Raw genomic sequence first — 27,099 nt, forward strand, 5'->3', positions numbered from 1 at the left:
GATTTTATTTATTTATTTGAGAGAGAGAGAATGAGACAGAGCGAGTACATGAGAGGGGGGAGGGTCAGAGGGAGAAGCAGACTCCCCGCCGAGCAGGGAGCCCGATGCGGGACTCGATCCAGGGACTCCAGGATCATGACCTGAGCCGAAGGCAGTCGCTCAACCAACTGAGCCACCCAGGCGCCCGTGTCTTCATTTTCTAATAAACACATCATACTCATGTCCACAGCTGGGCCTCACTTACAAGGTTCACCTCATCCATCTCCTATTCAAATCCTACCTTCTACAAAGCTTCTTTCCTAACTAGATTCATAAAATTTGAATATTGACCCATTTGGTGGTTAACCCCTTCAATTTAATAATGGGAAAATAAAGGCCCAGGAAGATGAAATGGCTCGCTCAAAATCAAGCAGCCAATTAGTGCACAACAGGAAGTAGGATTCTGGTTTCCTAAGAACTTATGATAAACTTAGCTCTTAATAACTTCCTGGAATATTCATATGGTACTTACTATATGTGCCAAGTAATCAGACATTTAATTACTTACTGTCTGGCACTGCTTACTACTATTTCATACATATCAGTTTTGTTTTTTCAACTAATCTGTAAGTTCCTTTTGATCAGAGACTACATCTACAGTTTCCGCATTCCCCACAGTGCCCAAGACTTTATATTTTTATAAGACTCACACCTACAGTGTGCCAAGTAGTGGACCAATCACTTCACACAACTTTTTTCATTTAATCTTCTCAATAATTCCTACCAGTAGCTATTATCCCCATTTAGTTAATAAGACCCTGAGGCTCCAAGATCTTAAGGAACATCTCAGCGGCACACAGCCATCCAATCCTGAAGCCAGAGTTCCAATTCAAGACTGACTTCAAAGCCCATGTTCTTCTCATTCAACCAGGCTACTTCTTCATGAAAAAGCAAGGTGAAAGGGCAGCAATCTAATCCCATTTTACAGATGAGGGAAAAAAAAGGGGAGTCAGAAATGGAAAGGGACTTCCCCCAAATCCTGCAGCTGATAACACCAATCTCAAGTTCAAATGCATTCTTTATTATACCACAGGATGCTCAAATAAATGTCTGATCTGTTGATTATCATATTAATAGATATCTCCTCTCTTACCGAAGAATTTTTATTTACTCTTCATTTGTTAAATTCGGTTTATTGTATCCAGAGTATCTACGGGTATCCTATAATAGTACTTATCACTTCCTACCTAGTATTATAACTAAAATTCTCTGTGAATTTAGTTAGAATTAGATACCATTCTGATTAAGTTGATTCATTTTTATAGTTCCCTACAGTGTCTACAGCACAATGACTACCACATGCTAAGTGCTCAATAGGTATCTTTTGAGTGACTGAATTTTTTGTTCTTTATATCTTGAGGTTTTCAAAATTTTTATACAATATAAGCTTCTTAAGGACAGTTTAACATTTATTTCAACTCTGACTCTCTAATATTCTTAGACCAACAATGTTTACATGATACTTATTTTTTAATGACTTGAACTGGATTGATTTGATAAATAACCCCACCATCCAAAATGTGTTTATGTGAAAACCTGACCCGAATAGAGAATACAGTACATTTAGAACGCTTTCCTTGAACAGAAATGAAGAAATCTTGGCTCCTGGTTTCCTGTAAAGGGATCATTCCCTGCTCTGAAAACCTCTATTATTAATTCACTAACCCACTCATTTAGCATGTGTTATCTTGCACTATTAGTAAAATTTATATACATACATACTATATGTAATATATATATACACACACATTATATATATAAATTTATATATAAAAATTATATATTATACATTATATATTATATATATAAATTCTAATACATATATACTTTTTTTTAATCTTTTTTTTTTTTTTAAGATTTTATTTATTTATATGACAGAGAGAGACAGCAAGAACAGGAACACAAGCAGGGGGAGTGGGAGAGGGAGAAGCAGGCTTCCCGCTGAGCAGGGAGCCCGATGTGGGACTCGATCCCAGGACCCTGGGATCATGACCTGAGCCGAAGGCAGATGCTTAACGACTGAGCCACCCAGGCGCCCACATATATACTTTTATATAAACTTTTAATTTTATATATATACTATATATATACATATATATACACACACACAAACACATATGTACGTATATATAAACTCTTTCCTTGAGCATAATCTAAGTCCCAGAAGAGACTACAGTTATTACTTAAAGAAGCATGATGTGGTGAAAGTGTATGAGTTTTGGTGTCTGACATAAACTGGTTCAAATCCTACTTTTGCCATTTATCAACTATAACCTTAAAGAGTATTCATTTCATCTCTGAACCTCAGTTTCATTGCCTATAAAACAGAGAAGATGTCTTTCTTGCAGGATTATTAAGGATTAGAAATAATATGTATCAACTGCTGGCACACAGTATACTCTCAATAAAGGGCTATTATAAATAACTTCTTTCACTCAGTAATTAACAAAGCCATAAATACTATGTACACAATAACACCTACTGATAACAACATAATACATGTTTATTAGGCCTGCAGGTAAAATAAGGCAAAAACATACCAGTTAGATAAGAGGTAAACTGCTTTGGACCACAGCGAACGGCATAACGTGTAGTCGTTCTCACAGCTTTTGGTTCAGTCTGCAATGTGTCCCTAGGACAAAATAGGGTTCCATCTGATGTTTCTCCCCACCATCTCACTCGGACAAGTACACAAGTGGGAGGCTTTGCAATCTTCCATATGACCTTATTGACAGTAAGTTTCAGAAAGCAGCGTAGCTGGCCTTCAACCAGTGGTGGTAGGCTTGTAGATGGAGAAATGTCACTCAAACCTGTGGAGGAATCCAAAAACACTAAGTTAAACTTTAGACTAAATATAGAAACATAACCTGCTTTTTGAATGAGAATGCACATTTTAGTCTCTACTAAAGAGAGAGAATGTTTATCCTATGTATTTTATTTTATTTTTAAAGATTTTATTTATTCATTTGACAGATAGAGAGACAGAGAGAGAGGGAACACAAGCAGGGGGAGTGGGAGAGGGAGAAGCAGGCTTCCTGCTGAGCCAGGAGCCCGATGCGGGGCTCGATCCCAGGACCCTGGGATCATGACCTGAGCCGAAGGCAGACGCTTAACGACTGAGCCACCCAGGTGCCCCTATCCTATGTATTTTAATACATGAGAAGTAAATGGCAAACCAGACCATAGAATAACCTACCTGGTCACTTAAGCCACCCTGATAACTAATTAGTATTCAGAGTCTGATTCAGGTTATTCTAAGTAAAGCACATAATACCAACTTAAGACATGCTAAAACAAACTCCTCTTTATTCGAAAGATATCATTTCATGCACATCAAAACCACAATGGGATATCACCTTACACCGTCAGAATGGTTAGAATCAAAAAGATAAGAAACTACAAGTGTTGGCAAGGATGTGGAGAAAAAAGAACCCTCATGCACCATTGGTAGGAATGTAAATTGGTGTAACTACTGTGGAAAACAGTATGAATGTTCCTTAAAAAATTAAAAATAGAATTACCATATGATCCAGTAATTTTTTTTTTCTTAAAGATTTTATTTATTTATTTGACAGAGAGACACAGCCAGAGAGGGAACACAAGCAGGGGGAGTGGGAGAGGGAGAAGCAGGCCTCCCACGGAGCAGGAAGCCTGATGCGGGGCTCGATCCCAGGACCTTGGGATCACGACCTGCGCCGAAGGCAGACTCTTAATGACTGAGCCACCCAGGTGCCCCGATCCAGTAATTTCCACTACTGGGTATTTACCCAAAGAACAAAAAAAACACTAATTAGAAAAGATATATGCACCCCTATGTTTATTGCAGCATTATTTACAGTAGCCAAGATGTGGAAGTAACCCAAGTATCCATTGATAGATAAATGGATAAAAGAGATGTAGTGTATGTACACAATGGGATATTACTCAGCCATAAGAAAAAGAATGACATCTTGCCTTTCAAACAACATGGATGGACCTAGAGGGTATTATGCTAAATGAAATAAGTCAGACTGGGAAAGACAAACACTATAGGAGTTCACTTACAGGTGGAACCTAAACGAATAAAAAGCAGAAACAGACCCATAAATACAAGGAAAAACTGATGGTTACCAGAGGGGAGAGGAGTGGGAGGATGGGCAAAATAGATGAAGGGGAATGGGAAATACAGGCTTCCAATTATGGAATGAATAAGTCATGGGGATAAAAGGTACAGCATAAGGAATATAGCCAATGGTATTATAATAATGTTGTATGGGGATAGATGGTAGCTACACTTGTGGTGAGCATAGTATAACATATAGATTTGTGGAATCACTATGTTGTACACCTGAAACTAATGTAACATTGTATGTCAAGTATACTTCAATTAAAACAGATACCATTTCAAAAATAGGAGCATGATGATACAGTACACAGGTTTTTAAAATCTCAAAAGTAGCTGAAATTTTTCTTCCAAATAGTGTTGTTTTTTATTATTGCAATATCCAGGTTTCAAGATATGTTATCTTTACCTCTCTTACTTTAAAACCATCACTAAACATGAAACAGCAACGACTCCCTTCACTCAATGCTCAAAATATTAAGTCTATACCATACGACTTAGCATTTCAATAAAGACCACCTTAAACTGTGTAGTTTCCTTCCTGCCAACATCATTCAGTCAATGAAGACAGACACTATCATCTTCAGATTCTGCCACTATTTTTTAGTACAGTACTGGGCTCAGAATATTTACTGGCTTTTATAATATTTATTGGATTTCAGACAGATAATAAATGTAAACAAGGCATTTAATCATGACTTTATATAAAACTTTCCTTTAATGACCTTGACTGTCTTCCATTCATAGTTATCTCCTAATCATGACTTAGAGGAGATTTAAGAAACTACATATGAGGGACGCCTGGGTGGCTCAGTCATTAAGCATCTGCCTTTGGCTCAGGTCATGATCCCAGGGTTCTGGGATCGAGCCCCGCATCGGGCTCCCTGCTCAGTGGGAGGCCTGCTTCTCCCTCTCCCACTCCTCCTGCTTGTGTTCCCTCTCTCGCTGTGTCTCTCCTGTCAAATAAATAAAATCTTTAAAAAAAAAAAAAAGTGTCTGCCTTCGGCTCAAGTCATGATCGCAGGGTCCTGGGATCGAGCCCCACATTGGGTTCCCTGCTCCATGGGAAGCCTCCTTCTCCCTCTCCTCCTGCTTGTGTTCCCTCTCTTGCTGTGTCTCCGTCAAATAAATAAATAAAATCTTAAAAAAAAAATGAAAGAAACTGTATATGAGAGATCCTGGGTGGCTCAGTCGTTAAGCGTCTGCCTTCAGTTTGCTCCCTGCTCCATGGGAAGCCTGCTTCTCCCTCTCCCACTCACCCTGCTTGTGTTCCCTCTCTTGCTGTATCTCTGTCAAATAAATAATAAAATCTTAAAAAAAAAAGAAACTATATGTGAATATGAATATTCACTCATAAAAAAGAATGAACTCTTGCCATGTCCAACATGGATAGAGCTAAACGTAAAATGCTAAGCAAAATAAATCAGAGAAAGACAAATACCATATGATTTCATTCATGTGGAATTTAAGAAACAAATGAACAAAGGAGGAGAAAAAGAGAGACAAACCAAGAAACTGACTCTTAACTATAGAAAACAAACTGATGGTTTCCAGAGAGGTGGGGGGATGGGTGAAATAGGTGATGAGGAGTAAAGAGTACACTTATGATGAGCACTGAGTAATATATAGAATTGCTGAATCACCATATTGCACAACTGAAACTAATTTAACACTGTATGTTAGCTATACTGGAATTAAAAAAAAAAAAAAGAAACCCTTCCCATATTACACACACCTTTCTATTCCTCTTACTTTTCACTTGGAGAGTGGTCACGCCTAACAAGAAGAAAATATACTGGAGTCTATCAGATCAGGAGACCTATGTAAGTCAGTCTTTGGATTTCTAAAGTGAACATCTTCTCTGCTCTATAGTTCAAGATGACAAACCGTAATCCTTCTGGATAACTAGTTTCAATATAAAAATAATACACAGGTGTGTATATGAGCATTATTGTATATATATATACATGGTGCAGCAAGAAGGACATTCTTAAGTTATTTTTATTTTTATTTTCCTCCTATCAACCAAATATGCTTGACTGGTTTGGCATAGGGAGCACCAGCATTGAATATACCCATGCTTCTATTTCATATCCTCCCATCATTCCTGGCAGGAAAGGTACTGCCTCAGAACTGCCTTAGTTATCTTTAAACAGCTTGGATAAGATTCATTTCCAGACTGTAGATTCAGTCTCAATCCAATGGCCTAATGTACTATCACTCTTCCTAATACTACTTTACCTATAATGTAAAAAGGCAAAGTCACACACAGTTTGTTTGTTTTGGAGGCAGCCCTATAAAGATTCAATTTCCAGTTTCTTGATCTGTCCTGGGTTACTAGGGCGACTGTTCTCTCTGCAGCTAACATTTCCCTGCTCTTCTGGTGAGCACGTTTCTTCTTAAACCTACTATCCTGATAAGGTCCTCTTGCTACACACTCTTTCATCCTCTCAAATCCTTCAGATTCTCATGCCTTCACCCTCACTCCAACACTACCACACCTTGTCACTCTCCACTCTTTCTTCCTCTCTCCTCCACAACTATCTTTCCCAACTCCTGCCTTCATGCTTCATGACTGTCTCAGGTTTGACTCATTCAGCCAATATCTACCAACTCCTGCTTTGTGCTTGTTCTTAGGGATTCAGTAACATATAAAACATGATCCTTGCCTATTAGAATTATTGACATACCACCTCTCCAACTTATATGTCTTCCAGTCCATGTGGAACTCCAAAGGTATACCTTCCCACACACAAACACACATTTAACTTTGTTACCAAAAGCACTCCTGGGATGCCTGGGTGGCTCAGTCGGTTAAGCGTCTGCCTTTGGCTCCGGTGGTGATCCCAGAATCCTGGGATCGAGTCCTGCATCGGGCTCCTTGCTCAGTGGGGAGTCTGCTTCTCCTTCTGCCTGCCGCCCCCCTGCTTGTACTCTCGCTCTCTCTCTCTCTCCCTCTCTCTCTGGTAAATAAATAATCTCAAAAAAAATAACAAACTCCTAAGTCATGGGGATGTAACGTACAGCACAGTGACTATAGTTAATAATGTACTTATTATATATTTGAAAGTTTCTAAAAGATCTTAAAAATTTTACATCTTAAAAATTTTCAAGACAGGGCGCCTGGGTGGCTCAGTTGTTGGGCGTCTTCCTTGGGCTCAGGATATGATCCCAGCGTCCTGGGATCGAGCCCCGCATCGGGCTCCCTGCTCTGTGGGAAGCCTGCTTCTCCCTCTCCCACTCTCCCCGCTTGTGTTCCCTCTCTCGCTCTGTCTCTCTTCTGACAAGAAAAAATATTTTTAGTAATTGTACGGTGATGGATGCTAACTAGACTTACTGTGGTGATCATTTCGCAATATATACGAATATCCAATCATGTTGTACAACCTAAAGCTAAGACAACGTTATATCTCACTTTAAAAAGTTAAAAAATTCCTAGTATTTTTTATTCCCTTTCTTTAGAAACGTTCTGCCTGTACCTTTTAGCCCTCACTTCGCCCCATTTATTTGCCCGTTTTGTCCCCCCCACTTCAGCCCCTATTTCCTTTTCATTCGTTGGACGGCCAATTGCCTTCTCTTTTAACCTTTTGATTCCTTGGTTGTTTCCCCCTTTCTTCCCTTCTCCCCACTTTTTTACAGGCGCGTGTGAGTCTCCCTAGAATTCTTTACACCTTGCTCCCCTAACTCCGCCTTATTACTCTTTCCTCAATCTTTGGTCCCTCAGGTTACCTCTTTTCTTGCGGCCACGGACGCCTACAGGCCCCTGGCCTTTTCGTTGTTTCATGACGAGCCAGAGCTCTTCTTCACCAACTGAACTCCCGCTCCAGTACCTAAGCCGTAGCCTCCCGCCATCCTTTCCCAAGGCGCCTGCGTTCCCCGGCAACCGGAGCCGCCGGGCAGTCTGGGAAGCAGGAAGAAGCGGCTCTTCCTGTAACAGTCTGCGAGAAGCTGTGAGAAGGAAAGGCGCCAAGACTTCTTCCCGCAAATAGACTACAACACCCAGCATGCTCTGCTACACTACCTCTCCGAGTTTCGCCGCTGTCGCCTCCAGCAGCGCAAGCGCAAAGGGATACGCCCTTTGAGGACTTCATTGCCCAGGGTGCATTGCCTTTAGGAGGGCTTGTCTTTCCGGCGAGGGTCAATGAGGTCTCCGCCTGGGGTCTGAGAGAACCGTAAACTCCGTTACCCAGCTTACTTTGTGGAGGGCTGTTGCGCACTTCCGGTGGAAGGGCTGAGGAGAGGGGGTGGAGTTTACGGAGCCGGTGGGCGGTGGGCGGTGCTGCCGGTAGCTGGGTGCTGTCCAAAGGCACTGGGCGTCGCTAGGGGAGCGAGCTGTGACCGGTTGGGCCGCACTTGGCGTGGGACGAAGCTTAGGCTACTGTTTGTCTACGTGAGGCCTTCCCTTCATGTCGGCCCTCGAGAAGAGCATGCACCTCGGCCGCCTGCCCTCTCGCCCACCTCTCCCCGGCAGCGGGGGCAGTCAGAGCGGAGCCAAGATGCGAATGGGGTACGTGACCCATACCCCTTTTCCCTAGAGGCTAGGCCCCGGCCATTGGAGAATGGTGTCTCTGGGCGTTTAGAGCGCCATGGCAAGGGAAGCTAAGGATGGGAGAGAATATTGGCGGCGGCCTGGAGGCATTTAGATGATGTTGAAGGCGAATTTGGGAACTAGGGGAGGCGCCAAGTCGATGGAAATTTGAGGACATAGTATTGAAGGAAGGAGGGAATGAGGCAGATTGAGAAAGCTGAGAGGATAATTTAAGAGATGTAGGAGGCACCTCCAGAAGAAGTGATGGAGGAGGTTTGAGGAAAGGTAGTAGAGGTGACAAAAGTCGGGGAATATCTGTCGGGGAGGGTTGAGGGAAATGGAGAATGACTGAGAGAAAAGTTGAGGGGAATTAGGGGAACAACTAGGGAAAGATTTGGGAGTAGTAAGAAGACTGAAAGAACTAGATATTAGAAAAGCTGAGGGAGGGGTGCCTGGGTGGCTCAGTCGGTTAAGCGCGGTCTGCCTTCGGCTCAGGTCATGATCCCAGAGTCCTGGGATCCAGCGAGCCCCACGTGGGGCTCTCAGCTCAGCGGGAGCCTGCTTCTCCCTCTACCTACCATTCCCCCTGCTTGTACTCTCTGTCAAATAAATAAGATTTAAAAAAAAAAAAAAAAAGAAAAGCTGAGGGAAATGAGAACACCTGAGGCAGGGTTGAAGGAAAGAAAACTAGGGAGCAGAAGGTTCTAGTGCCTCTTTTCTTTTCTTTTCTTTTCTTTTCTTTTATTATGTTATGTTAATCACCATACATTACATCATTAGCTTTTGATGTAGTGTTCCATGATTCAGGGAGCAGAAGGTTCTAGAGAGAGTTCCTAGAGGTCTAAGAGGCAGATTCAGAGAGTGAGGGGATGATTAGGAGATTAGATCTCTTATGGGAGAACTGAGAAAGCTTGAAAACAGGGCTAAGAAAAGATGGAGAATATAGCCAAGTAGACTGTTAAAGGTAATAGGAATGTGCTGAGGGGGGAGGAGGATGAGGTGCTTAGAGAGTGACCATGGACTAGAGATGGAGAAAAGACTGGGAACAGGGTTTAGTGAATGAAAGTGCTACAGAGATAAGGTATGGGAAGCTTAAAGAGAATATTTGGGCAGTTGATTTTTGCCAGGCAAATAAGTCTGATGGAAGGTATATACTGGTTTGATAAGACTCAGAATTAATGAAGCATTCAGAGTAGCCAGTTAAAATGTTTTGGGGAAAACCATTTACTGGGAAAGGAGGAGCTTTGTTGAAGAGATAGGTTTGGGGAATTTTAGGTTGTTGAATGGCTTGTGCCAGATTAGGGGGTACTCAGGTGTAGGAGAGATGGGTATGAGTTGAACATGGGAGAGGTAATTACTAGAAAGCAGAGGGAATTGAATAGGCAGGTTTTTTTGAGGGGTATTTGTAGTATCAAATAGTATTCTGGAGACTAGTGACTGTAAAGAGAAAAGGGGTAGAAAGAATAGGTATGAGGTAGTCAAAAAGGTGTATTTGGGATTTTAGAGATGGGTTGATACATAGACTTGGAGTAAAGACTAGAGAGGAGAAACCTTAGTTTCTAAAGAAGTAATACGTACAAAAACTGATCAAAAAGGAGATGAGGATAAGAGATGCAGTACTGTGAAAGAAGGTACTTGGAATAAAGAGAAAGAAGAATCCCATAAATTAAAACAGTAGGGTAGAGAGCTGGTGAGAATTGGGGGGGGTGTGTGTGTGAAAAAACCAGGGGAGGAAATTAAGAATTGGAGACCTGACTATGATACACAGTAGAAATGTGAGAAAACCTTAACAGAAGATAGATGTTGGATGCACAATGGAAAGAGGTAGTAGAAGGCCTCATATAAGGTAAAATGGAGATTGTTTTGGCTTTAGAAGATAGAAAGGTAAGACTAACATGAATAAGGAGGATCTGGGAACTGATCCATGATAGATTATTTGGGAAAATTAACCTGGAGTATAAAAATAAATGTAACATTTATTGTTGGTATGTGTCTTAATTGCTGCCTTTCTTAAACTAAAAGTTGGTCCTTTAGTATACCAGCACTCTTCTGTAAAAATATATAAAAATATTAGCTTTTTAATAACTATACATGCTACAGCTAGGTTTAGAGCTCAGCTTCTCACTTTGTTGAAATAAGTTCTCTGAAGATGAGAACTGAAAAGAAAAACACTAAGAGAAAATAAAGGGAAAATCTGCTGATTAGAAGATTGTATAATTTTTGGTAACTTACCCTCCTTAAATAGATGTTTTGGTCTGCTTTGTTAACTGCTTATCCTAGAAAATAAAGTTCTTTAGAAAAATCCTTCTTTATAATATTGTGAAGAGAAGAGCTATGTTGGTGAATTTTATGTGCTCCTCAAGTGGCTTGTTTTCCTATGTTTTTCTTTTCTATTTCCTTACTAGAACATAGGCAAGCCTCAGCTGAGTCTAAAGTTAGTGGTAACATAGACTCTCTCCCTGCCCTAGAAAAAGAGCTTTCATTTGAATATTTTTTGTTAATAAATAAGAAAACAAACTCAGGGTGCCTGGGTAGCACAGTTGGTTAAGCACCCAACTCTTGGTTTCAGCTCAGGTTATGGTTTCAGGGTCATGAGATGGAGCCCCGAGTTGGGCTCCATGCTTAGTGTGGAGTCTACTTTGAGATTTTCTCCCTCTACCTCTCCCACTTGTGCTCTCTCTCTCTCTCAAATAAATAATTAAATCTTTAAGAAAAAAAAAAAGAAAACTCAAATCTTCATACTAAGGTAGTAGAAGCTTAGTGGTAGGGCCATTAAAGACTAAGACTTGAGTCTCTGAGACCCATTATGTTTTTTGGATTCATAGTTGTTATCCTGGCAATACTTAATTTGAGTTGTGCGTCTTATTTCTTTGCAAATACTCTAGCATTCAGCCTTTCCTCAGTCTTGATTTATGAAGTCTCACTTCAATTTTAAAGCATCGTTCTTTATTTCTCCTTTTATTCATTTGCATTTTTCTTATCTACCCATCTTTTTCCATTTCCCCATCTCTTACTCTCAAGTTGGACCTGTTCCTTTGACAGTCTTTTATATGACTTACTCTTTCAACTCTTTCAATTCATAATCTCTCGCCTTTAATTTCACTAAACCTTATTTAGATGTGTTCGCATATTCAAAGTGGTTTTGAGTTTATGATTTTCCTTGAGTTTCCATAATTTAGTTTTTCAAATTAACTTAGTAACTCCAGAATATTGCTAGATATGTAATAATATCTATTATTATTGTATTGTAATGTAATAACAACAGTCATTTTCTTTTCCCAAGTAGGTACTTTGTGCCAGTCATTGTAGTAATAGCTTTATGTATGTTTATTTAATCTGATCACAACCTTGCAAGGTAGATATTTCTCTGCATTTATAAGGAAATTCAGACTGAGATTAAAGGTCACCCAACTAGTATGTGGCAGAACCAGGATTCAATTGCTGTTTAGTCTCAAAACACCGCACTTTTTCTTGGGTTAAGGCCTGAAATCCTGGTTTCACTGTTCCTTGATAGAAGCCAGTAGATGATGCCAAAAACAGTGGTTTTGAACTTTTTTATTAAAGATTTTTTACAAAAAAAAAGCTGCTTTGGTTTGTGATCCCTACTTACAACTGGTATCTGAGTGTGTTAGAGTTGCCATAACAAAAATACCATACATTGGTTGGCTTATAAACAATAGGAATGCATTTCTCACATTTCTGGAGGCTTGGAAGTCCAAGATCAAGCTGCCGACAGATTCTGTGTCCAGTGGGGACCACATGCTGGTTCATTGATGGCAGTCTTCTTGCTGTGTCTTCACATGGCAGAGGAGGAAGGAAGCTCTGTGGCATGTTTTCTAAGGGCAGTAATCCCATTCATGAAGGCTATACTCTCATGACCTCATCACCTCCCAAGGCCCACTTCCAAATACCATCACATTGAACGTTAGGATTTAACATGAATTTGGGGCTGGACACAAACATTCAGTCTACAGTACCTGGGTGTGCTTGAGAGGAGTATGTTTTAAAAATCACTGCTTTAGTACATGTTACCGTTAGAGAAACTATATAGATTATTAAAACCATTCGTTTTTCGGGGCACCTGGGTGGCTCAGTCGGTTAAGCCACTGCCTTCGGCTCAGGTCATGGTCCCAGGGTCCTGGGATCGAGCCCCACATCGGGCTCCCTGCTCGGCGGGGAGCCTGCTTCTCCCTCTGCCTCTGCCTGCCTCTCTGCCTACTTGTTCTCTCTCTCTCTCTGTCAAATAAATAAATAAAATCTTTAAAAAAAAAAAAAAACATTCGTTTTTCAACATGTTTTTGGTTTATCAATAGTACTACATTTCTGTAGTTACCCCTTAACATTTCTACAAACTTTAACTGAAAGATATATTAGTGCCTTTTTGTATTATTTTATGAGATACATTAGGGCAGGGATTAATATTTTCTCTTAATGAGAAAACTAAAATGTTCTTTGATTTGCCTAAAAGCACAGAATCATCAAATGGCAGAAACAGGATTCAAACCCAGACTTCAGATTTTTAGTCCATTGTTGCTCTTGTTATACCTTGGTATAGAAATTGTTGTTTAAAGTGCTATAGATCTTTAAAAAAAAAAAAAGTGATAAAAGATTTGAATTTTTAAGCCCAGCTTGTGTATTTACTTTGGTCAAGTCATTTAACCTCTCATAGTCTTTTTTTCTTTTAATTTCTGCTTACTTTAGAGTTCTGTGAGAATGAGATAATACACGCAAAGCACTTATGCTTCCTGACACACAAGCTCTTAAGGAATGACAACTAATAAATTATGTTATATTGAGAACTGTGAGAAAGGCTTATTCTTTATGAAGTAGAAGCTCACCTTTCAATTTTTTATGATGTCAGCTTTTTCCCTGTAAGCTTTATATTACTCATATCTGATTAGATAGTCCTTCATTCAACTTCTTAAATTTATAATGATATAAGGCCTCTTAGGAAGGCTTTAAGGAGCTATTCACACTAATGGAAAAATAAAGGACAAAGTGAAGTGACTTGCTCAAGCTCACATATTGAGTTACAAATCCTAGGATCTCTGTTTTTGTTACTTATTAGGTTTTTAAAAATTAAAATTCAGGGGCGCCTGGGTGGCTCAGTCGGTTAAGCGTCTGCCTTTGGCTCAGGTCATGATCCCAGGATCCTGGGATCGAGCCCTGCATCTGGCTCCCTGCCAGCTGGGAGCTTGCTTCTCTGTCTGCCTGCCACTCCCCTGCTTGCGATCTCTCTCTCTCTCTCTCTCTCTCTCTGTGTCAAATAAATAAATAAAATCTTTTTCAAAAAAAATTTAAATTCACATAGCATAGAATTTACCCTTTAAGAGTATATAGTTCAGTGGTTTTTAGTAAATTCATGGTTGTACAGTCATTTTCACTAATTTTAGATATTTTCATTATTGCATGAACTACATACCTGCTAGCAGTTACTTCCCCCTACCCCATTCCCTGGGAACCACTAATCTATTTTCAGTCTTTAAGGATTTGCCTATTCTGGAGATTTCATATAAATGAAATCATGCACTAAGTGGCCTTTTGTGATTGGCTTCTTTCACTTAGTATGTTTTCAAGATTCATCCATGTTGTAGCATGTTATCAGTACATCACACCTTTTTATTGCTGACTGATACTCCATTGTATAGATATCCCAAATTTTACTTATCAGTTGCTGAACACTTGGGTCGTTTCCATTTTTTTGCTTTTATGAATAATGCTGCTATGAACGTTCACATACAAATCTTTCTGTGGAAATATGTTTGGATTTCCCTTGCGTAAAATCTAAGAATGGAATTGCAGGGTCATATGATAAATTGTGTTTAACTTTTTAAGAAACTGCCAAACTGGGGCGCCTTGGTGGCTCAGACAGTTAAGCGTCTGCCTTCAGCTCAGGTCATGATCTCAGGGTCCTGGGATCGAGCCCTGAGTCAGGCTCCCTGCTTAGCGGGGAGGCAGCTTCTCCCTCTCTGTCCGCCCCTCCCCCCTCTCTCAAATAAATAAATAAAAATCGTTTAAAAAATGATGTCTTGGGGCACCTGAGTGGCTCAGTTAGTTAAGCGTCTGCCTTCAGCTCAGGTCATGATCCCAGGGTACTGGGATCGAGCCCTGCATCGGGCTCCCTGCTCAGCGGGGAGTCTGCTTCTCCCTCTGCCCCCCCAACTTGTGCTCGCTTTCTCTCTCTTGCTCTCTCGCTCCATCTCAAATAAATAAAATCTTTAAAAAAATGATGCCTTTATCATGTACCAAATTTTCACATAGATTTGGATCTGTTACGTTTCTTTTTTTTCCTATTAGCCTGCCTATTTATTTATGTGCCATTACTACACCTTAATTACAGAGGCATTTTTTTATATGTTTTAGGAGATGGTAGGGGTAGCTTACCCCTCATTCTCTTTTAAGATAAACTTTTTTTTTTTAAGTTTGGTTGACACACAATGTTATGTTGGTTTCAGGTGTACAACATAGTGATTCCACAAGTCTGTACTTTATCCTATGCTAAACACAAGTGTAGCTACCATCCATCACCATACAATGCTATAGTACCATTGACTATATTCCCTATGCTGTTCCTCTTATTCCCCATGACATTTTCATTCCATAACTGGAAGCCTGTATCTCCCATTCCCCATACCCATTTTACCCATCTCCCCATTCCCCTCCCTTCTGGCAACCATCAGTTTGTTCTCTCTATCTATGGGTCTTTTTCTGCTTCTTGTTTGTTTATTCATTTGTTTTGTTTTTTAGAGTCCACATATACGTGAAATCATGTGGTATTTGTCTCTCGGTCTTATTTATTTCACTTAGCATAATACTCTCTAGGTTCACCCATGTTGTTGGCAGATGGCGAGATCCCATTCTTTTTTATGGCTGAGTAATACACAAATAAAGGTTCTAATCAAACTAGTACCAGAAAAAAAAAGTCCTCAGAGTATTTTTATTGGGATTATGTTAAATATGTAAATTAACTTAGAATAAACGTTTTTATGATGTTGAGTCTTTTCTGAGGAAATATGATGTCTTTCAATGTGTATGAATCCCTTTTGAAGGAAAAATATTTCAGATGCCAAGTATTGGCCTAAGTTATATCTAATGTAATGTCAATTATGTACAAAATAAAACTAGGGATAAATTCTTTATGTATAAGTAAATACCATATTACTCTTATATAATTAAAAAAATCAATAGATAATACTATTTAAATACAGTTGGACCTACAAAACTCCCCAAATTCAAATTAGCAGTATTACATTAATGTGAAATAATTGTATTTGCTGTTTTGTTTTTTTTTTTTTAAAGATTTTATTTATTTATTTGAGAGAGAGAGAATGAGAGACAGAGAGCACGAGAGGGAAGAGGGCAGAGGGGGAAGCAGACCCCCCGCTGAGCAGGGAGCCCGATGTGGGACTCGATCCCGGGACTCCAGGATCATGACCTGAGCCGAAGGCAGTCGCTTAACCAACTGAGCCACCCAGGCGCCCTCGTATTTGCTGTTAACAATTTACTGTGCTCTAAGCCAAAAGGATATTTATTATTAATAGGAAATTCCAGAGTTGATTTAGTCATGCAACTATATCATTAAGGACCCCGTGCATCCTTAATTTTGCCATCCTTAGAAATGTTGGATTTTCCTTTTCTTGCTTGTCATCTTTTGGTTGTAAGATGGCTGCTGCAACTCTACTTTCATCTTATCTTTATTCCATTTTTCCACATAACAAAGGAAGGAACAGAAGCAAAGGCCTCTTCCTAGCTAAGCTTGTCTTTTTTTTACTTTCGTTTCTGGAAAGGGAAATTCCCCAGCCAATTTTTCCCTTAAGTTTCATTGTCCAGAACTGGTTTACATTTGCATCCTAAGACCAATCACTGGCAGTAGGGAATGGAATTACTATGACCGGTTTAGACCAATTTTCATTCATTCCCTTGGGCTGGAGGAAGGATAACAAGGTATCTCCACTAGCTACTAAAACAATCTGAAATTCTGCTAGGAAATAGTGGTGAGAAGTGGAGAGGAATGTCTAGAGTAGACAGTAAAGGGCATGTAATCCAAGGCCTGATGTTAGCAAGTGGGGGAGACTGATCTTTTGACTGCACATTCTCTGCTGTTTTCACTGCAGCACAGGTATAGAAGTAATCGATCTCTTTCTCTCCCCCTTTTCTCCCTTTCCACCTTGTGCCAGGTTTGAGCCCCTTAACCTGAGCACTTCTGAGTAAATGTCCCTTTTTCCATTGTTGCTAGGCTTATTACTAGCAAATCTATTTCTTCTTAGTGTCTGCAAAATTGGATAATTGGATTTTGTTTTTAAATGTAATGAGCCCTCATTACGTTACGTTACTTGATGTCAGATTGGAGAAAACACTTCTGGTTGGTTAGGGAAAACTTATTCCTTCATGTCATAAATTAGTTGTTTTTTTTTTTTTTCAGAGAAGAAAGTTTTAATTAATAGTGCTGTTTAAAAACTGTATGCCACACTTAAATGTTCTTCAAAATATAGTTTTGACAACCAGTTCCAAGCACATACTACCAATAAATTTTGATGATTGAATAAGAGGTTATGTTGAGGGGGCACCTGGATGGCTCAGTAGGTTAAGCGTCTGACTCTTGGTTTCAGCTGAGGTCCTGATCTCAGGGTCGTGAGATCAAGCGCTGCATTGGGCTCCAAGCTCAAAGACTCTCTCTCCCTCTCCCTCTGCCCCCCCCGCCCCCCCCACTCTTGCATGCACATATGCGTACATGTACTCTCTCTCAAATAAATAAATAAATCTTCAAAAAAAAAAAGAAAGAAGTTATGTTGAAAATTCCAGTCATCCAAACCATAGGAGAAGGCTGAAGTTGTTTACTATCACTCCTTTTCCACCATGCATCTATGTGTGTTCTTTGCTATGGACTTTTTCTGGGTGTAAGTGGAAATCCTGTCTTTGTTGCTAATAAGCCATGTGGCTCTTGTCAATTTATCTTTCCTCTTTCTGGGACTCACTATCATGGTGTAGTAGAAAGAGCATTTTGGAACCAGACATACACTTGAGTTTAAATCCAAGCTCCAGTGCTACTGAAAGTGGCTCTGGGCAAATCATTTTACATTTGAGACTGTATTTCCTTGTCTTTAAAATGGGGAAACTTTCCTTGCAGAACTCAATTCTGTTTGACACATAATAGGCAGCTAATAAATCATTCCTTTCCATAAAGCAAGATTTAGGTGAGATGATCTCTAATAGTCTGATCCAGTGTGTAGTTTTTAGAATCTTTAACTCTGCTGCTTTAATAACATGCCCTTATCACTAGTGATAAACACTCCAAACTGCCGCAACCCAGACAGCCATCTGGTTACCTTCTTTCCATTCCCTTCAAAGTGTTCCTTATGAAGACTTTTTTTTTTTTTTTTTTAAAGCAGTGATGCCTTGATTTAAATAGCTGGCTGCAATTAAACTTCAGTATTTTGCCTCCACTACAAGACTCCTAGACTAGAGAATTTGTGACAACAGTGACTAGGACTGCTACTGTGCAGCTCGTGACTCATTCATAACTCCCTTAACAGATTGAAACAGCCTAGTAGATGTTGAAATTATTATGCCTATTTGGATTTGAGACATTCACTTCAAAACATACAACTTCTCTTATTCCTTGTTCTCTAAATGTGCAGGGAAAAATTTTCCTCCCTTCCTCCTATTCTCCCCTCTGCTTCTTTTTTTCCTGAGCAGTTAATCATATAGTTTTGTTGGTGGTGGTCAGATCTCCTAGTAGCATCATCACCTAGTAGGCAAGCAGCACATCTCTGCCCCCATAGCCTTCTGTAGTATAACACTTCCCCTTCTGACTTGTAATTATTGGTTGACTGACTACTCTTCAAGACTGGGAGCTTCTTTTTTTTTTTTTTTTAAGACTGGGAGCTTCTTAAGGGGAGAAGTTGTATCTTAATTTCCCTGTTTTCAAGCATGCTGGCTACTTAAGTGCTGACCTGTCTTAGACCTATTTGGCCTCATTTTGTAAGAACAATCTTGTTTCTTCACCAGTTCCATGAAGATGGCATAACTAAACTTATATTCCCTTTCTTCTGAAAGCTGTTTCACTTCATGAAATGATGGAATCTATACTTTATTTTAGCACCAGCACTTAGGCAAATTGTGTTGTGCTTCCAAATACCTTGTCTTAATTTGAAATTTAAAATACTCATATGGTTGAAGCTGATGCCTGCAATTAGTCTCTCTCTCTCTTTTTTAAGATTTTATTCATTTGTCAGAGAGAGTACAAACAGGGGGAGCAGCAGTCAGAGGGAAAAGCAGGCTCCTCGCCAAGCAAGGAGCCCAAAGTGGGACCCAATTCCAGGACTCTGGGATCATGACCCTAGCCGAAGGCAGACATTTAACAGACTGAGCCACCCAGGCATCCCCAGTTAGTCTCTTACATGGAAAGATTTATGTCTGGTTTTGGTTTTATTTTATAACAATTTATGTCTTCTTTTGTGATTCCCCAAACCTGAAAGCAATTTTATTACTATAAGAGAAAAAGTGTCAATTAGCAATTATTTATGGAAAACCTGCATTTTATAGGATTGGGTTTTTTGCCCTTGCTCAATTTATCCCTTATTCTCTAAGAGTGAAGACTGTTTTCCAAGGAGATGATACCTGCACATTGGTGACTCTAACTAAAGTGTAGGGATCAGAGCAAGCAGTCCATCTACTGTTAAAGCCTCATGTTCCAGGCAATGGTAGTTCCCTAAATGTTTCTTGAACTTACTAACTGCCAAGTTTATTTTACTTGCAATGAGTCCCATTTCACTTTTCTAGTCCTACAAAATCCATGAAGTTCTTTCGGACTATTCTAGCTCATTCACTTGTTTTATTCCTTCTCTGAGCTCTGTTGCACTTTTTGTCATTTCTACTCACTTGTCAATTATTGGGCATTAGTACTTGGTATTGCATTTTTTTAATTGTTACATAAAATTTATCATAATTTTTATGGTAATATAATTTGGCAATTACCATAATTAATTATCATAATTTTATTTTATGGTAAGTTTTTTAACCCCAATAAAATGGAAGGTCTGAAGTGCAGGGGCCTTTGTTTTTATTTCTTTGCATCTTCTACAGTAGCATAGTTAGGTAAATGTTTTTATAAGATTTCATTTAATGGACATGTGGCACACAACATTTGTTTAAAATGAGATCCTAAAGCTTTTCTTGACCATTCAGCCTGCAGTGATCTTTCCATTTTCTGTCCTTTCTGTCCTATCATTTATACCAAAGATTGGCAAACTTTTCTGTAAAGGGCCAGATAGTAACCATTTTATGGTTTGCCAGCAGTATAGTTTCTGTAGCAGCTACTCAGCTCTGCTGAGTATGGTGAGAGCAGCCATGGACAATATGTAATTGAATATGATTGTGTTCTAACAATACTTTTTTTGTGGACACTGAAATTTGAATTTCATGTAATTTTCTAATGTTATTTAATATTATTCTTTTTTCTTTTCTCCTAGCTTTTAAAAATGTAAAGACCTTTCTCAGCTCATGAGCCATACAAAAACAGGCAATGGCTGGATTTGCCTGTAGGCCATAGTTTGCCAACCCTATATCAATACTATTTATTTTGTACTTCTGCTGTAGTAGAAAGAATATAGGTTTTAAATCAACAAACTAGGATTCCCTTTCTGGCTTTACTACATACTACTTAACTAGTATAAGCTTGACTTTATTTTCTTAAAATGTGGGCAATACTAAATATAACATTATATGTTAATTATACTTCAATAAAAACTTTTTGAAAATTTTAATGTGGGTAATACTAGCCTTATCAATAAGGCTAGTTGTTTTTGAAAAGAGATAATGTATACGTAGAATCATTAAGTTATAAAACTAGATAATGGAAACCTATTTACTATAATTTATGAATTCTAAGATACATTTCTTTTTGTATTTAAAATGATAGTGTCTTAACAATTGCTGTTGGGGCACCTGGGTGGCTCAGTCATTAAGCGCTGGCCTTCCGCTCAGGTCATGATCCAGGGGTCCTGGGATTGAGCCCTGGGTTGGGCTCTCTGCTCAGCGGGGAGCCTGCTTCTCCCTCTCTCACTCCCCCTCTCACTCCCCCTGCTTGTGTTCCCTCTCTTGCTGTCTCTCTCTCTCTCTCTGTCAAATAAATAAAATCTTTTAAAAAACACAAAAAACAATCGCTGTTGGTCAAGTAACAGCCTTGTCTTGGTTCTCTCCACTTGTATGAGCAGACACCAAAACCAGCATCAAAACTTGCAAAGTAGGTGTTGGTAGCTTGGAAGAAAATCCTGGAGACAAAAGTGGAGTACTCTCTTAACCACTAAAAACTGACTGGTTGTGAGAAGGAGTGGGTATTCAATCAGGTGAGTTAAGCATTATTCCTAAAGTTAGATTCAAAAAGTAATACAGCTCTCCACATAACGGTAAAGTCAGCATATGAGCTGGTGTTTAAATTTTAAGAAACATTCCATTACTAATGTTCTTGTGAGGCACAGACGACTATATAAGTCAAAGTGATTCAAAAGAGAATAGAACTCTTCATCTAAAACTAATGATGTAATGTATGGGGATTAACATAAGAATAAAAAAAAAGGAATAAAAAAGAAATCATGAATGACATGCAAAAAAAAAAAAGAGAATAGAACCTTCAGTATGAAGAAATTGGTTAGAAATATTTTAAGAGAAATATTCCCTCATTAATACTTAATGAGAGGAAAACTCTCATTTTCCTTTATTTATACCCATAAATGATATATGTTGAATCAGTGTAAGTAAGCAATTTAAAGTGAATTCTAAGTGGTCAGGTGTGTCTTATTTTAATTGGTAGCTTTTTTCTTAGTGTTACGTAAAATTATAGTTCATCTTACTTTTGACAATACTGTATATATACAGTATTTTATCTGTTCTCCTAACAACTACATTGCGATCTACTTGTTTAGTTTTCTCTAATTTAATTGTAAACTCCTGTGTTTTATTTACTTGCCCCAAAGTGATTAGCACACAGGAGCTCAGTAAACATTTGATGAATGAATGAATGATACTCTAATACAGTGGACACATGATGTTTCCAATAGTTTAAAATTGTCCACCCTGAATTTAGTAGGGAAGGAAGAGCCATAGATTTGTGGAATATAGAAATGAGATTTTAAAACTGTAATTATTGACAATGTGCAAAGATGAACTTGTGCCCTATTTATATCCTTCTATCTTCATTCTATTAAGAAAATTTAAAAAAAGAAAATATAGCTCAGATCATTAGGAGGATTAAATTTAGATAATGTTTGTAAAGTGCTTAGCACAAATACATGAGTGATTTGTTCATTTAATCCTTCTCACCCCTTTAATTAAATCAGCTTTTCCTTAAGCTTAAGAACCATGGTTCAAGATATATTAAAATCACTTCAAATTCACTTTTCTGTGTTAATCACTTGAACTACATTGTTAATAGCTGAATTTCATCACAAATAGCATTTTATCATATTATATGGCTAAGTAGGCTTGGGGGTAGAACCACCCAGAGAATTTACAAATATTTCATAGTAGTGTTAATCAGAGAAAATGTGCTTCAGTTTTCCCAACCATTACTTTACAGACCTTGGGAATATAAACCCATTTTTAAGTTGTAGAATCTCTATACTAACATTTTTCTTACTGAATATCGGGAAGTTTCAATCTCCTATTTGGTAATGAGAGAAATTACTTTCCCAATCCAGATCATTATTTAATAAGGACAGTATTTCAGATTTTTATAACATTTAAGAAAATCTTCACACCGGACATCATCATTGTGAATCCTTCCCTGACCTGATTCCATTCCCATCAGTGTCCCAAACAGGATTGGATGTGCCATCTATGAGTTTTCATGGTATGCTAGGCTTATTTCTGCCCAAGCTTTAGTGTACAGTGACTGTTTACTTACCTATTTTCTCCTAGGCATGAGCTTTTTGAGGGCAAGAACCAAGTTTTATTCATCAGTGGGAACTTCTGGCCTGCTGATTTCCCAAATGCCCATGAAGTATATCAGGGCCTGCTATAAAGGGCATACTCAAATATCACTTTAATTGAATTGGGATTAAATTAGTTGATTATATAAGCAAATCGTGACTGGAAAGAGGCTCTAGAATTGCCCTAAATATATTTGAAATGAAATACCTTATGAAATATGTCTCATATTCTACATTATTATGGTATTCAGGTGAGTCTGAGAAGGGAGTTATATGGTGGTTGTTTCTGAACTATATACTTACTAGAGTCTTCTATATGGACTTTTATTGGATTATAAACTCTGACTCCAAACCTGCTTACCTTCTTCCTGTTGTGGTACTGTCTAAACAGAATAGTAGCTTACATAAGTTCTGATCCCTGAGTACAGCTACAAACATTGATTATAAGAGGAAACAGCTACAATTAGCCCTTGTAAAACATCAAAAAAGCCTTATACTGTCTGCTTTCTTGCTTTCATTACTGATATCTCAGTGATTGTGTTTTTGTTTGAGGCCAGATCATTGTACTAAAATTTTCATATCTTTTTTTCTTTTTACTTTTAGGGTTTTGGAAAAATAAATTATTAATTAAGTTGGGTAAGTGGCAGAAATAAAATTGAGAAATTTTTCTAAACCTAAGTAAAGCAGAATTCTTTTATTATCAGAGGTATAAGATTACAGTTCTTCCATGCTGCAGCAATCTGTCTTCATCCATCCATTCAAAATGAAGTATATATATATATTTTTAAAGATTTTATTTATTTTATTTGAGAGAGAGAATGAGAGAGAGAGAGAGCACATGAGAGGGGGGAGGGTCAGAGGGAGAAGCAGACTCCCTGCTGAGCAGGGAGCCCGATGTGGGACTCGATCCCGGGACTCCAGGATCATGACCTGAGCTGAAGGCAGTCGCTCAACCAACTGAGCCACCCAGGTGCCCCTGAAGTATATATTTTTGTGTGATCTGACTCAGCAGGTTGGAAGTTCCTGTGGACTAAATATCTTATTTGAAAGTGGTCTTAAGTGAGGTAATGATGCAGTTTTGGAATATAGGTGAGGTTCAGTTAGGTGGAGTCCGGAGCCGACGACCAAAAAAGAATTCTTGAGGCGTGTTTGGTGCAAAATGGTGGTTTATTAAAGCACGGGGACAGAACCCGTGGGCAGAAAGAGCTGCTGCCCTGTGGTCTTGAGGAGTGGCTGATTATATACTCAGGAGTTGGGGAGGTGAGGACAAAAGGGGGTGTCCAGAAGGACTGTCATATGCTAAAGACTCTCAGGATACTGGAGGCCTGGTTACTGTCAAGCCAAGGTTGTTTTTCCCTCTAATAGGCACTAATATGAAGACAGTTGGGAGTTTCCTGGAGGAATGTTACGTTCCTCCTATCACACGTCCTTGTCAATGGGCTTCAGGTTCAAAAGAAATTCAATTTTATTTACATTTCCTTCTGCCTCAGCCTCCCTTAATTTTATGGAGGAGAGGGTGATATTAGGGCTTCAGGAAACTGAGTTATGGGTCTCTTGGAAGTTAGGCTATTGATAAGAAAGCTTCTTCCTTGTAAATCACTAGGACATTTTTTTTTTTTAAGATTTTATTTATTTATTTGACAGAGACACAGCGAGAGAGGGAACACAAGCAGGGGTAGTGGGAGAGGGAGAAGCAGGCTTCCCGCGGAGCAGGGAGCCCGATGTGGGACTCGATCCCAGGACTCTGGGATCATGACCTGAGCTGAAGGCAGACGCTTAACAACTGAGCCACCCAGGTGCCCCTCTCTAGGACATTTGTAAACTGAGGGAGACTCCTGTCCTGCAGGACTGTGGTCTCTATCAGTTAACCATTTGTTTTTCCTTTAGGGCCGCCAGGAGTGCTTGAGGAATGTCACATATATCCCAAAGTGTGGGGGGAGGGGTGTAGGGTGCCAGCTTCGGCTTTGTCCTAAGCTTGCCTTCTGTTCCCTCATCAGTAAGCCTTCATTCAGTTGCTTGAAACCACATCATATATGGAGCCGTAAGTATCCTGTCCTGTCTAATGCAGGACATTGTGGTAAATGCTGTTTTCATTTTTGGATTCCATGATGCCCAATTAACAACATTCACCAGTGGCTAACAAAGAAAACTAATAGGAATAGAATCTAGGATTTCAATCCCATGGTAAATCAGTATTTATTAACTTAGAGCTCTTTAAAGATTTTATTTATTTATTTGACAGAGAGAGACAACGAGAGAGAGAACACAAGCAGGGGGAGTGGGAGAGGGAGAAGCAGGCTTCCTGCAGAGCAGGGAGCCCGATGCGGGGCTCGATCCCAGGACCGTGGGATCATGACCTGAGCCGAAGGCAGACGCTTAACGACTGAGCCACCCAGGCGCCCCAACTTAGAGCTCTTTAAAATGGCCTCTTATGTTCTCTCTTTGTGAATGGCATCAGAGAAACTTGAAAGTTGTCTTTGATTCTTCCTTCTCACTCCACCTTCCTGCTCTGTCCCATTGCCATCTACATTTGTAAACCTTGACTTTTTCTTTTTTTTAAGTTTTATTTATTTGACAGAGGGAGACACAGCGAGAGAGGGAACACAAGCAGGGGGAGCGGGAGAGGGAAAAGCAGGATTCCCTCTGAGCAGGGAGCCTGATGCAGGATTCGATCCCAGGACCCTGGGATCATGACCTGAGCCAAAGGCAGACACTTAACGGCTAAGCACCCCAACCTTGACTTTTTCTTTAGTCTCCGTGGTACTCAGGCTTGCTACTAGGGCCCTCTGCCAGTCACTACCGCCACAGCAGGAACTAATCCTCTTTCACCTCTTCCTGGGGATTTCTGCTTGCTCATTGCTAGCTTGGGTGATTTCAAGAATGGAGAACCTAGTATTATTTTGAGGGTAGTATTGAAAACTGAAGGAAGTAACCCTGAGAATAAGATTTTAGCTCAGCTGCTTTGTGTCTTGGATGAGTTATTTAACTTCCCTTGGCTTTAGTTTTCTCATTTGCAAAATAGGAATGGCTACCCCAGAGAGTTGTAGAAATTAATTCATTTATTTATCTCCATTCTCTTATCAAATCCTATTAATTTATGGTAGAGTAATTTGGAAAAAGGAATACTACCAAAGGACAAATAGAGGAGAGAAGATAGATGGGCTACCAAGATTTAGGAAGATAGCAAATTGACTGTTAACTAACAGAGAAGAGCAAACTGAAAACTACCTACAGAAGGAGAATAAAAGTACAGGCTAATCCATATCATAACCCCATACAGGCTCAGGAATTGTAGGTGCTGAGTACCTTGGAAAGGGGGCTAAAGCAGGAGGATTGATTGAAAATCTGTATAAAGCAGCTTTAGACTCCCAGATCTCCTTTCCCTCAGTGTGACAGTTAACTTCTAGAGAAAATGAACCAGAGTGTCTCTGCACTCAGAGTAGGTATGTGACAACAAAGGTAAAGCAACAGGATGAGAGCAGGGGTTAAGCGAAGATATACATTCTGTCTTCTAGACACACTCATGGCTTGCTCCCTCACTTTCAGGTCTTTGCTTAAAGGTGCCTCCCCTAACCACCTGATTTAAAACTACAGCCCTTCCTAACCCGGCATTTGTTGTCCCCCTCCCCCCACCCTTCACCCCCCGGCTTAATTTTTTTCCGTGACACCACTACCTGACAAATTTTTACTTATGTCTCCTTCTATTGGAGTGCAAACACCAGAATAGTAGGGAGTTTTGTCTGTTTTGTTCACTGAAGTATCCCCAGTACTTAAAATAGTATCTTGTAGGTGCTCAGTGAATGTTTGTTGAATGAGTAAACAAATGAGACTATTCAGATCTTTTCCCAGAAGGTTAACAGCTAGTCTTTTTTTAAAGATTTCACTTATTTATATGACAGAGAAAGACACAGCGAGAGAGGGAACACAAGCAAGGGGAGCGGGAGAGGGAGAAGCAGGCTTCCCGCCGAGCAGGGAGCCTGACGCGGGGCTTGATCCCAGGACCCTGGGATCATGACCTGAGCCGAAGGCAGACGCCCAACGACTGAGCCACCCAGGCGCCCCTAACAGCTAGTCTTATGTCCCCAGGCAGGAGATTGGAGGATTTCTGTCTGGAGAAATGACTGGCCTAAGAGAAAAGGCAAGCATTGATGTTTGGGGGAAGAGTCCACTATTTAAAAGGTTACATCTCTACTTATTAACTGTATAGTCATATTCAATAGTCAGCAAGCCCTGTTCTCTCATAGAATCACCAGTTATCCAGGGAAAGCCTTTAACACAAAAGACAGATACCAAGGCAAAATGAGAAAAAGGAAATAATAATGCATAGAACAAAAGAAAATCCTTAAAAAAACTAGTATCTCTTGTCAGAGAGACAAGAGACAATATGGTATCTATGAAACAAGAATAAGACGCTCTTTTAAAAAAGGGGGGGACCTGGTTTCAGAGAACAAGAAATAGCTGTTGAGAATGAAATTATGTATAGTAGATATAAATTCAGTAGA

General features: G+C 39.5%; 2 protein-coding genes across 7 annotated transcripts in view; one reads left to right on the forward strand and one right to left on the reverse strand.

Moving 5' to 3' along the window:
- Positions 1 to 8,107, reverse strand: part of C2CD3 (C2 domain containing 3 centriole elongation regulator) — a 146,634-nt gene extending 138,527 nt beyond the window's left edge. For 2 of the 4 annotated variants that reach the window (XM_034995352.1, XM_034995353.1), the window contains exons 1-2: positions 7,871 to 8,107; positions 2,580 to 2,849 (exon numbers count right to left, since the gene is read on the reverse strand). In XM_034995352.1, the coding sequence (XP_034851243.1) occupies positions 2,580 to 2,849; positions 7,871 to 7,925 (325 nt within the window). In that variant the 5' untranslated portion in view covers positions 7,926 to 8,107. The remainder of the gene's footprint in view (positions 1 to 2,579; positions 2,850 to 7,870) is intronic. The other 2 variants (XM_034995355.1, XM_034995354.1) reach the window with 1 other exon arrangement.
- A 245-nt stretch (positions 8,108 to 8,352) lies between these two features.
- PPME1 (protein phosphatase methylesterase 1) overlaps positions 8,353 to 27,099 on the forward strand; it is an 82,180-nt gene continuing 63,433 nt past the window's right edge. Inside the window, exon 1 of one of the 3 annotated variants that reach the window (XM_034995498.1) lies at positions 8,353 to 8,648. In XM_034995498.1, coding sequence (XP_034851389.1) covers positions 8,548 to 8,648 — 101 coding nt within the window. In that variant the 5' untranslated portion in view covers positions 8,353 to 8,547. Of the gene's footprint in view, positions 8,649 to 24,521; positions 24,639 to 27,099 lie in introns of those variants that run through there. The other 2 variants (XM_034995500.1, XM_034995499.1) reach the window with 2 other exon arrangements.

The sequence above is a fragment of the Mirounga leonina genome, unplaced genomic scaffold (genome assembly GCF_011800145.1).
Source record: "Mirounga leonina isolate KUSES-001 unplaced genomic scaffold, KU_Mleo_1.0 Mir_92, whole genome shotgun sequence".
NCBI classification, from domain to species: Eukaryota; Metazoa; Chordata; class Mammalia; order Carnivora; family Phocidae; genus Mirounga; species Mirounga leonina.